The sequence below is a fragment of the Octopus bimaculoides genome, chromosome 4 (genome assembly GCF_046866305.1).
Source record: "Octopus bimaculoides isolate indiv1 chromosome 4, ASM4686630v1, whole genome shotgun sequence".
Lineage (NCBI taxonomy): Eukaryota > Metazoa > Mollusca > Cephalopoda > Octopoda > Octopodidae > Octopus > Octopus bimaculoides.
In genome coordinates this window covers 17,006,460-17,019,481 of record NC_142931.1, presented here as the reverse complement: position 1 = coordinate 17,019,481, position 13,022 = coordinate 17,006,460, and the positions used below count along the sequence as shown (strand labels likewise).

General features: G+C 36.3%; 1 protein-coding gene across 3 annotated transcripts in view; it reads right to left on the bottom strand.

Moving 5' to 3' along the window:
* Window positions 1–13,022, bottom strand: part of LOC106875197 (reelin) — a 221,159-nt gene that overhangs the window by 120,040 nt on the left and 88,097 nt on the right. For all 3 annotated transcript variants that reach the window (XM_089350383.1, XM_014923240.3, XM_089350384.1), the window contains 4 exons: window positions 11,220–11,283; window positions 6,864–7,097; window positions 3,532–3,693; window positions 2,405–2,644 (listed from right to left, as the gene is read on the bottom strand). In XM_089350383.1, the coding sequence (XP_089206509.1) occupies window positions 2,405–2,644; window positions 3,532–3,693; window positions 6,864–7,097; window positions 11,220–11,283 (700 nt within the window). The remainder of the gene's footprint in view (window positions 1–2,404; window positions 2,645–3,531; window positions 3,694–6,863; window positions 7,098–11,219; window positions 11,284–13,022) is intronic.

The window sequence follows — 13,022 nt, the reverse complement described above, 5'->3', positions numbered from 1 at the left end:
GCAACAGTCACGCTCAAAATGGTGTTTTTTATGTGCCACCTGCACAGGAGCCAGTCCAGCGGTACTGGCAGCAACCTCGCTCGAATGTTTTTTTCATGTGCCACAGGCACAAGTGCCAGTAAGGCGTCGCTGGTAATGATCACGCTTAAATGGTACTATTTACGTTCCACTAGCACAGAAGCCAGACAGCTGCTCTGGCAATGATCACACTTGGATGGTGCTCTTAGCGCTCCACTGGTACAGGTGCCATCACGATTTCGGTTTCACTTGCCCCAACAGGTCTTCACAAGCTGAGTTTAGTGTCTAATGAAGGATAGACTGGCATGGGTGCCAGTCGTCGAATTTGGTTCAATTTCGATTTCAATAGTTATTAAAATATGTGGTAGTTACTAAAATGGTAGCAATACAAATGGTATTAATATGGTCAGATGGTAGGTATAGGTGTTAATATTATGATCATAAAGTCATGGTTTCAATTTCTGGACCAGGCAGTACACTGTGTCCTTGGGCAAGGCACTTCACATGCTTTCAGTCTACTCAATTGTAAATGAGTACCAGTGAAGCGTGGATGCAGCACCACCCCTTCCTCCCTCCAGCTGTAATCTCTTGGATGTTCTGCTGAGAAGATGTCTATGTTTACTGATGAATACTTAGGCAAACTCCCTTCAGTCATAAATGACCACGAGATTGCATCTAGAAAGTTCCCCTTCAAAGCACAAGCCTAAGCAAGGTTGTTTGTGGAAAACCAGCAGCCACCCATGCATATTAGTCTCCCCTCTCCACACCACTAACGTTGTCCAAGGGAAAGGCAAAGGGCACCAGTGATGCTGCAACTCGTTTCTACAGCTGAGTGAACTGGAGCAACCTGTGAAATAAAGTGTCTTGCTCAAGAACACAACACACAACACAGTAAAAGAATTGAACTCACAACGTCATGAGTGTAAGCACAATGCTCTAACCACTAAGCCATGCACCTTCACAAATACATAGGCACTTAACACAATTAACAAATACATGGCAGATGCTACCAAATTATTCTCACTTGCAAATGAAAGCTGAGGGGTGGGGCGTAGGTGTAGAGTAGTAAATTGTTATTGATGAAGCATTTATGTCTTAAGTTGATAGACTTTCTCTAAAGAATGTTCATAACTGGCTGATGTGCATTTGAAATTTAATATGTTTTAGAAACTTATAAAAGTATGTTGATTATTTTAGACTTAAGTATTTCAAGTGTTCTTGGAAATAGTAATGCTTCTTTGATGTTCAAATTCAGTTGAAGATCTAAGATAAATAAGTTTGTCCATAAATTTATTTTATTTTATATTTGTCTTTTTTTTTCAATCATATTAACATAGGCTGGATGAACATTAATGTGGTATTATTTTACAACCAGATGCTTTTCCTGTCACTAAGCCTTACCTATTTGTTAAGTAAGAGATTTTTAAAATTCCTTTTGTCTTTGAAAGCATAAAGCTGCAGGATGATTTATTAGGGTGTATTAATGTTGCAGTTTTTGTGGAAATGGTCCACACACGTACACAAGATTTTTGTTATTGAAACTGAGCTGAGAATGTCTCACAACTTGAGTTTCACACAACTCAAAAAATCTTCAGGTGAAACTGTTACAACTCAGCATTGGTGGTGTATATATGCATATGCACACACACACACACACACACACACACACACACACATATATATATTTATATATATATATATATAAAGAGAGACGATTGCACTGGTATGGACATGTGGCAAGAATGGATGAGGATAGCTGTGTGAAAAAGTGCCACACCCTAGCATTTGAGGGAACCTGTAGAAGAGGTAGACCCAGGAAGACCTGGGATAAGGTGGTGAAGCACGACCTTTGAACTTTAGGCCTCACCGAGGCAATGACCAGTGGCCGGGACCTTTGGAAATATGCAGTATGTGAGAAGACCCAGCAAGGCAAGTGAGAACATAATCTGTGACCTCTGTCAGAAGTGTAGCCAGCGCACTTATTCATATCTTTACTTCATTGGACACTAAAAACCCTGCTTGCAAAGACCTGTTGAGGCAAGTAAATTTGGAATTTGGAATTTGAAATCGAAATCGAACTGAATCCGACAATTGGATTCAGTTCAATTTCGTAATCGTTACCAGCATCGCCTTCTAGCACTTGTGCTGGTGGCACATTAGAAAATCATTCAAGCGAGGTCATTGCCAGTGTCGCTGACTGGCTCCTGTGCAGGTGGCATGTAAAAAACACTGAGGCTATAGTAGAAGATACTCGCCCAAGGTGCCACGCAGTGGGACTGAACCTGGAACCATGTGGTTAGTAAGCGAGCTACTTACCACACAGCCACTTACTTTTGCAAAAAGATTTTAAAATGGTAAAAGGTTGAATTGAGAAAAGAATAATTACCCAATTGGCTTTGGCATGTCACAGTAAGTATCAATAAGTTTTCCTTGTGATGCTGTTAGTTCATAGAATTCCCTCTCAAGGTCTTTGGTTTCTATGTCTAGTGTATGAAATAAAAGGTTATTCAATATGATGTCATCTAATGCCCAAACATCTTGACGACTTCCTGAGTGATTTGGCTGGTACCAGCGGAAACGGCATCCATCCTCCTTGGCAGCTTTGGGTAGCTCAACAGAAACCATCCTAGAAAAAAATAAAATACGTTAGAAATATATCAAAATCTCTGAGGTAAAAGAACATGTTAATATCTTGCTTGGTGGAAATGAAACACTGGAGTTGATGTGATCAACTAGTCCCCTCCCAACAGATTTCAGGCCTTGTCCCTATAGTAGAAAGGATTATTATTATTATTATTATTATAAAAGCAGTGAGCTTGCAGAATTCTTAGCACATTGCTTAGTGGTATTTCTTTTGTTTCTTTGCATTCTGAGCTCAAATCCCACCAAGGTTGACTTTGCCTTTTATCCATTCTATGAAAGTAAGTACTGGGGTCAATGTAATTTATTTGTCACCTCAAAGTTGCTGGCCTTTTACCAAAATTAGAATATTACCATTTGCAGAATCATTAGCAAGCCAAGTAAAATGCATAGAGGCATTTCGTCTGTCTTTATGTTCTCAGTTCAAATTCTGTTGAGGTAGACTTTGCCTTACATCCTTTCGGGGTTGATAAATTAAGTACCAGTGAAACACTGGGGTTGATGTAATTGACTCATCTCCTCCCCCAAAATTGCTGCCCTTCTGACAAAACTTGAAACCATTATTATTATTACAGCAGAGTGTAATTTGAAGGAGATTTGGCTGCTATTTCTAACAAGGCCATTGTTTTTTAGTCTAAATGGAAATAAATAATTATAGAAATGTTATACAACCTAATCTACTGGCGCAGCTCTCTGGCTTACCAGTTTTCAGTCAAACCGTCCAATCCATGTCAGCACGGAAAGTGGACATTAAATGATGATGACGATGATAATAGATTTCAACCAAACAACAAAATGAATAATTATAAGAGTCAAAGACATTCTAAAATATAAAAATATATATTATGCAAATTGAAAACAAATTATATTTACTGTGGTGTTTTATACATTTCGTCTGCAAACATTGTAAGTAAATCCCAAGTTATGCCGCCATTGCAAGAATATTCCAGAAAAACTGACTCCGACATTCTATCAGGAGGGCGGCATTCAGATATATAAGAGTTGCTGCCAACACGTATGTGGAACTGTAAAAATCTGAAACCGATAAGTGATATATTTTGATGTAAAGTGCATAATGTTCAACAAATAAATATATGAGTTAAATAACAGGAAAATTTTAGTTTGGAATTGTTTTATATATTAGTACAAGCATAGCTGTGTGGTTAAGATGTTTACTTCACAACCACATGGTTCCAGGTTTGATCCTGTTGAACAACATCTTGGACAAGTGTCTTCTACTGTAGCCTTGGACTCAAACAACAATGGTCAGTCTGAAGCTATAGAAGTGTATGTGCACTCACACACGCACAAATATATTCATATCTATCTATCTATCTATCTAAGATATATGTGTGTGTGTGTGTGTGTGTATGAGTGTGTGTGTGTGTATGAGTGTGTGTGTGTGTATATCATCATGTCTGCTCCTCCAAGCTGACACGAGCTGGTTGGATTTTCTGGGGCAGTTTTTACGGCAAGATTCCCTTCTCATTGCCAACTTATTTTTTTTGTTTATTTTACAGGATACTTAAACACACAGGGGGACATGGTGTGTCTATTCTAAAACCCAAGATAGATATAGTATGCTGCTTACTATAACATCTCTCTCTCTCTCCCTCAAATGCATACGTGTGTGTGTGTGTATTTAACAAGTACCTTAGCATGGCTGCAGTCAAATGACAGAAACCAGTAAAAGAATAAGAACTGGATATACACATTTAAGTTCCCATTTGCAATATACTAATACTCATGTTAATTTATTTTATAGGAGATTGATAATATAATGTTAGATAACATTGATAAGTCTACTGCATGATTGTCAAACGTCTTTGACCATCTTGAATCATAAGCTAGATCACATGGGCTAGATAGGGATAATTATTCTTAAAAACCCTATTCATAATGTAAGCCAAAGTAACTGGATAAAGGGGTCAATATACATTATAGCAAATCTATTAATAAAGAAATGAAAAAATATGAAGTGTTAGCAAAGTTTCTCTGTTGTAATGTGTGGGGAAAATCTCATCTTTTTTGTAAATACTCAGTAAGAGTCCTTAGAATGAAAATGCTGGAATGAAAATGCTGGAATGAAAATGCTGGAATGAAATATTGAACCATTTCAGCAGATAAAAGTATCTTTCAATATTGTTAATATTTGTGAAGTTGTTTTGGAGAAATACATGTGTAAATTTGGAAAAAATGAAAAACAGATAAAGCTCTGCTTGGTTTGGTATGTATTGATAGAGTGAAGAGAAAATAAGTCACATTTTGTTTTTAGTATAAAGCCATGAGTTTCTTTTTTCATTAGTTAAAAATATAAAAAAAATTCTCAAGGGCACACCAGTTTGACTAATTGGATCTGGTGTTTAATTCTGATTACTCAAGCTCTGACTCTAAATGCATGCTTGCAATAGATTTTTAACAGAATACTGTAATATTACAAAAATTAATGAAATTGAAGTATGGCTGAACTAAACAGTGTTGCAGGTTTTGTGTTCAATGTCCATAGTAGTGTAACTAATCATGTGAAGATGATGTGAGTTAACAACAACATGCCATTTTTTCTTTTTACTTGTTTCAGTCATTTGACTTTGGCCATGCTGGAGCACCACCTTTAGTCGAGTAAATCGACACACATACATACATATATATATATATATATATATATATATATATATATATATACATATATACATATATACAATGGGCTTCTTTCAGTTTCCGTCTACCAAATCCACTCACAAGGTTTTGGTTGGCCCGAGGCTATAGTAGAAGACACTTGCCCAAGGTGTCATGCAGTGGGACTGAACCTGGAACCATGTGGTTGATAAGCAAGCTACTTACCACACAGCCACTCCTACGCCTATTTCCACAATTTTCTTTTTAATTTTTTTTCTTTTACTTTTTCCATCTTTCTCTCATCCTTTTTCTCGTTCAATGGACAACTGTCTGAAACATTTAACTTACTTGCCAGTTCTTCCTTACAATGGAATACTAAAAACTATATATTGTATACATTTAAAATTCTTTTTCATTGTATTTTGTTTCAAGGACATTATCATCTTCAATCTTTGGACTCATAGGGCCAATTATCTGTTTCACATGGCGTATAAGTAACCGAGGTCACATTTCCTTTGAACAGGATGCCTGTCCATCACAGACTTACTCATTTACAGTGGAGGCGCCATGGCCCAGTGGTTAGGGCAGTGGACTCGCGGTCGTAGGATTGCGGTTTCAATTCCCAGACCGGGCGTTGTGAGTATTTATTGAGCGAAAGCGCCTAAAGTTCCACGAGGCTCTGGCAGGGGATGGTGGAGAACCCACTTGCACGTTAATTTCACGAGCAGGCTGTTCCGTTGATTGGATCAACTGGAACCCTCGTCGTCATAACCGACGGAGTGCCAACTACTCATTTACAGCTGAGTGGACTGGAACAACATGAAATAAAGTGTCTTGCTCAAGAACACAACACACTACCTGGTCTGGGAATTGAAACAGTGATTTTGCAATCATGAGTGCAACACCCTAACCATTAGACTGCATACCTTCAGATATTGTTTTACCGAGGATAGATAATTCATTTATTAATAATTCTTACTTTAGTATATTAAAAACTTTGACTTTATTATATCAAGGAAGGGAGAATTATTTTTCAGGGATTAATTCTTGATAATCCAAGTTTTTTTGCTTGTTTTGATTATTCGATTTGGAGTAAGATAGTGTCTTACTGAAATATATCTACTTAATCATAATCATTATTTATAATGATTGCTATTATAAGATAATCTATAATCTGTATAAAAGAATTTAAAAATTGTCACAAAAAACAGAATCAGATAATTTCTTGTTTCTTCTATTGGATAAATGTATATATACACACATACACACTTGGGTGTGTACTTAAGTTTGCTTCCCAGCCATCTGGTTTGGGTTCAGTCTCATAGCATGTCACCTTGGGCAAGTGTCATACTATAGCCCTGGGCTGACCAAGCCTGGTGAGTGCACTTGAAGATGGAAACTGAAAGAAGCCCATCATGTGTGTATGTTAATAAATCAGCACCGTTTGAAATTACAACTGCCTAATTAGATGTATTCAAATTTGAAGCTCCCTAAATCATTTTAATTATTTTACTGCAAGAATCAGTTATAGTTATTAAGTACAAATATAAAATAAATAGAAATGAAACAAAGAAAAGCTTGATTGAAACCTAATTGTAGTCGTGTTCATGTCAATTGTCACTAGTTCTCGACGACCATCTTTGTTGAAAACAAGTGCCTTTCCAGTTGAGAGTACTCCACATTTATAATTCAGCTCTGCTCCTTTAGCTTCCAGCTGTGAAGAACTTTGTAGAACAGTTGGTGAAACAAACATCTCTAGTAACAATGATGGGTTAGGTACTACAGGGAGGGCACAAGATTCTCCAGAAAAACCAAAATCACATCTGTGGAAAAAGAAACAAAAACAATGTTTGATTCTGTAATTTTCTTTCTACTTTAAAAACAAAGCCAGAACTTTTCAGAAAGGGGTCTTGTCAATTACATTGACTCCAGTGTTCAAGTGGTACTTATTTTATCGAATTATGAAAGGATGGAAGGCAAAGTCAGCTTTGATGGAATTTGAACTTGGAGCATAAAGCTGGAAAAAAGTCACTAAGCATTTTGTCCAGTCTGCTAACGTTTCTTATTTCTTTACTGCCCACAAGGGGCTACACATAGAGGGGACAAACAAGGACAGACAAACGGATTAAGTTGATTATATCGACCCCAGTGCGATTATTAATCCTTTAGTTATGCTAATTAATATCTGAATGTTACTCTAATTGAAAAAAATATTGTGAAAAGTAAAATTTTAAAACTGAATTTTTATACTTAAAAACTGGCTTTGATAATTACAGTCACTTAATGATGACATCTTAGCATACTTTTGGTAAATTGCTTATTGAAGTCTCCTACAATTAACAGGATTAAAATCTTACATTCTTTGATAGCAGTAGTATAACTATTGTGTGAAAATAATACTGAAGCTATTAAGACAAGCTCATAATGACTACAATAATGTTATTCCATTATTCTTTCAGTAGCATTGTTCCTAATGTATTATTTAGTGTGTTAAGAAACTTTCTGCTTTGATTGAATAAGCTTTGTGTTATAGAAATAGCTTATTGAACATGAATGAACGACAGGAAGTTGTCAATTTTGATAAAGACGATGATGGTGGTGGGGATAATATTGATGAGGGTGAGGAAAAGGCGGGGGGTGGTGCAAAAAAAATTAAAAGGACTGAAATGTCATTGTCTTTTGGTAGTCAGGCTAACCACTTGTATTGCAGTCAAAGATATTCAACTAAAAACACTTCTTTTTAAAGTTATCAAATGCAGAGCCATATCCTATCATCAACCCCATTGCTAGCAACAACACCAACACCACCCTTGTCATCATCTCATTGTTTGACCACCACCACCAACACCACCACCACCACCATTGTTATTGTAACCACCGTCGTTACATGACAGGCCATAAACAATACAATGTGCAGAGTTTGCTTCTTTATTAAAATGGCTTTCTTTAGTGATGAGTTGATTCCTTTGAACTCGCTTCTTGTGTAACGCTGAGGCTTCAGGGCCAATTAAGAAATAACAACAACAGCAACAATAAAGCCAGTAATGACATTTTTTATCATGGCAAATAGCCACAAATTCATATGAAGAAGAACAGCAGACGTTTTTATGATTAGTATATAATTGGAACATAAAGGTAGCAAGCTGTCAGAATCAGCACACTGAACAGAATGATTTGTGGTATTCCGTCTGCCTTATGTTCTGAGTTCAAATTCCACCAAGGTTGACATTGCTTTTCATTCTTTCAGGGTTGATAAAATAAGTACCAATTGAATACTGGTGTTGATGTAATCAATTTACCCCCATCCAGAAATTGCTGGCCTTGTCACAAAATATGAAATTATTATTATTATTATTATTTTATGTTTGACTTTTGTTTTGCATTTGTACAAGTTGGATCCAAGTCTCACCCAGAGACCTCAAGAGACAACAAGTTAGAAGTTCTATTATTATTATTATTATTATTATTATTATTATTATTATTATTCTGTGCTTTTCCTGTGCATCTTAGTGTATCTTGGGTACATGTATTGTTGTGTTTCGATGTTTTATTATAGTGAATTGGCTGAATTGTTAGAGCATCAGAAAAAATGCTTTGCAATATTTCTTCTTCTTACTAAGGCTGTGAACTGGCAGAAACGTTAGCACGCCGGATGAAATACTTAGCAGTATTTCATCTGTCTTTATGTTTTGAGTTCAAATTCTGCCGAGGTCAACTTTGCCATTCATCCTTTCAGGGTTGATAAATTAAGTACCAGTTGCATACTGGGGTTGATCTAACCAACTGGCCCCTCCCCCAAAATTTCGGGTCTTGTGCCTAGAGTAGAAAAGAATATTTCTTCTTCCTAAGGCAGTGAGCTGGGCGAAATACTTAGCGATATTTCATCTGCCGCTACGTTCTGAGTTCAAATTCTGCCGAAGTCGACTTTGCCTTTCATCCATTCAGGGTCGATTAAATAAGTACCAGTTATGCACTGGGGCCGATTTAATTGACTTAATCCATTTGTCTGTCCTTGTTTGTCCCCTCCATGTGTAGCCCCTTGTGGGTAGTAAAGAAATAAGAAACGTTAGCACACCGGGCGAAATACTTTGCAGTATTTCGTTTGTCTTTATGTTCTGAGTTCAAATTCTACCAAGGCTGACTTTGCCTTTCATCCTTTTAGGGTTGATAAATTAAGTATCAGTTGCTTACTGGTGTTGATCTAATCGACTGCAACCCCCCATCCACTTCCCCAAAATTTCGGGCCTTGTGCCTAGAGTAGAAAAGAATATTTCTTCTTACCCTTTGAGTTCAATTCCCATTAAAGTCAACTTTGCTGCTCGTCCTTCCAGCACCAACAAAATAAAGCACCAGTCGAGTACTGAGGTAAAAAAATGCTGACCCCTTGTGCCTTAATTAGAATATTATCATAATTGTTATTGCATACTGTCATTGTGCAACCTAGTGCATTTCCATGTGCCTTGGGTACATGTAGTGTTATGTTGTGTTTTTTCTTTGTTCCGTTACCATATCAAAAATACTCTATTTGTTAGTTAGCATTGCTTGACAGTGTGTGCAGCACCCAGGTACCATGAGTACAGTATGAAGCATCTAAGTACCATGAGCAGTGCTAGTTGCTAGTGGTGCATTTGTGTAAGTACTGCGATTTTGGTTATTTCCCAGTATGTGTTTTTTTTTTGCATTTTTAATCCCAACATACTGATGATTGAAATTTTATTACATGTATAACACATATGTATATGACATATATTTCTTTATTGCCCACAAGGGGCTAAACATAGAGGGGACAAACAAAGACAGACAAAGGGATTAAGTCGACTACATTGACCCAAGTGTGTAACTGGTACTTTATTTATCGAACCCGAAAGGATGAAAGGCAAAGTCGACCTTGGCGGAATTTGAACTCAGAACGTAACGGCAGACGAAATACTGCTAAGCATTTCGCCCGGCGTGCTAATGTTTCTGCCAGCTCACCGTCTAATGTATATGATATATATATGAATGTAAAATCACATTAAAATACAGATCCAAAGCTAAAGAAAACACAAGCATAAGTGAAGAAAGAAAAGGAGGAAGAAAGAAAGAAAAAGAGAAAAGAAGCCATCAATTCAAATCCAAGTGCCTCAATTGGTTGTACACAAGTTTCAATGAAGCCTACTGAAGCATGTCAACAAGCTTGAGGCATTACCATAGGCAATGGCAAGGCTAAGGGGTTGGGACAACCAAACACCTTCACAGGGATCATCTGACACTTTGGTAGGGTAAGCTGCCAATAATGACATGAACTTCATTAGATGAAGGCATAGGAGTCGTTGTGTGGTAAGTAGCTTGATTATGAACCACATGGTTCTGGGTTCAGTCCCACTGCATGGCACCTTGAACAAGTGTCTTCTTCTATAGCCTTGGGCCGACCAAAGCCTTGTGGGTGCATTTGGTAGACGGAAACTGAAAGAACCCATCGTATATATATATATATATATATACATATATGTGCGTGTGTGTGTGTGTGTGTGTGTGTGTGTGTGTGTGTATGTTTGTGTTTGTCCCCCCAGCATCGCTTGACAACTGATTATGGTGTGTTTACATCCCCGTAACTTAGCGGTTCGGCAAAAGAGACCAATAGAATAAGTACTAGGCTTACAAAGAATAAGTCCTGGGGTCGATTTGCTCGACTAAAGGCAGTGCTCTAGCATGGCCACAGTCAAATGACTGAAATAAGTAAAAGAGTAAAAGAGTAAAGATGACAATATATGTCAAAGAAATTGTGAAAATATTCAACCCGTCATAATGTGAGGTAAGCACAATAGACTTCAGTAGAGTAATGTATTTAGCTTGATGTATAATTCCTTGTCATTCTACATATTTATACACACTCAGAAAGGAAACAAGGCAAAAACCACTTTTGATTTACCAGAAAGAGGTGAAGAAAATTAAATTTTACTTACTCACAAGAATCTCCACGGCATAGACCATGGTTGTTACATCCTTCTGGACAGGTACCGATGTAGACTTTTAGAAAACAGACAATGAAAAGTGTTTAATGAATTTTATATTTATATGATATGTCTAGAAATGTATTTGCTAAAGATTTAAGAGAGAGAGAAAAGTGCAAAATACATGTATTTAAACAAGTTGCTCCATTTCAGAAAAAACTTAGGGGGTCAGTTTTGACAGACTTTGAATGTTGTGTGGTGTCACTCAGAGAACAGAACGTAAATTAAATATCAGTAACAAAGAGTAAATCAACTACGAGCTCAGAAGTTAAGAAAAAACATCTTTCTGGCTGAGAGAGGACTTCAAAAGAAGTAACTTATTTGATGGCATATAAGATTTTTTTCTGAAAAAAATAGTTTAATAAAAATTCGCCCTGGGTCTTATATGCAAAGTTGGGCTTCACATAAGTTTTAATTCACTAGGAGGACAAACACAGACACACATTTTATATATATAAATATATATACATATAGTCAATAACAGGAAGTTAGATCCACATTAGGGATTATATAATCCAAAAGATTCCACTGGTTAATCACTACCATATAATGTGAAAGTCCCTGCTATATGTGGTTGGCATTAGGAAGAGCATCCAGCTGTAGAAACTCTGCCAAATCAGATTGGAGCTTGGTGCAGCCTCTTGGCTAATCAGTTCTCAGTCAAACTGTCCTACCCATGCCAGCATGGGAAGCGGACGTTAAATGATGATGATGTATGTAGATTATATATATATATATATATATATATATATATATATACATATATCTACACACACGCACACACATCAACCACATTCAGATGGTGCTTTTTATGTGCCACCAGCGCTGGTAACACCCACAACTATAATTTCCATTTGATTGTGACTTGATTTGATTTTGATTTACTTGACTCAATAGGTCTCCTCAAGGATGGAATGTTGCCCGACGATTCAAAGGTACTTTTTATCTATATCATCATCATCATTGTTGTTGTCGTTTAATGTCCACTTTCCATGCTGGCATGAGTTGGACAGTTTGACTGAGGACTGGTGAGCCAGAAGGCTGCACCAGGCTCAATCTGATCTGGCAAAGTTTCTACAGCTGGATGCTGTATATATATATATATATATATATATATATATATATATATATATATATATATATATATATTTATATATATATATATTAATTAATAATTAAGGGTACTAACAAGCATTACAGGCATGCTAAATAAAACAGTCAAAATGACCAAACCGTTATGGATCTTTTATACATGCTAAGCCACTGATATTATTTTAAACAATAATATCCTTATATATATATATATACATATAAATATGCATATATATGCATATATATATAATATAATATAAATTAGAAATTTGTTTGTATAGAAATAATAAAATTGAATTGAATTTATCATTTAATGATTAAATTATTAAATTATTAAATTTTGTTATTTTGTTTCCATTTCTAATTTATATCAATATTTTGATAAACTGATTGTTTATTTCTTACCTATCCGTTATGAGCAGTAGTTCATAACAAGGTTATTTATACAGGTAAATAAACAGTAAGTTCTTTGGATATTTAGTATCCCTTAGGTGGTTATTTAACACCTAACTTAATTATATACTCTTTTATTCTTTTACTTGTTTCAGACATTTTGACTGTGGCCATGCTCGAGCAGCGCCTTTTAGATGAGCAAATCGACCTCAGGACTTATTCTTTGGAAGCCTAGTACTTATTCTATTGGTCTCTCTTGCTGAACTGCTA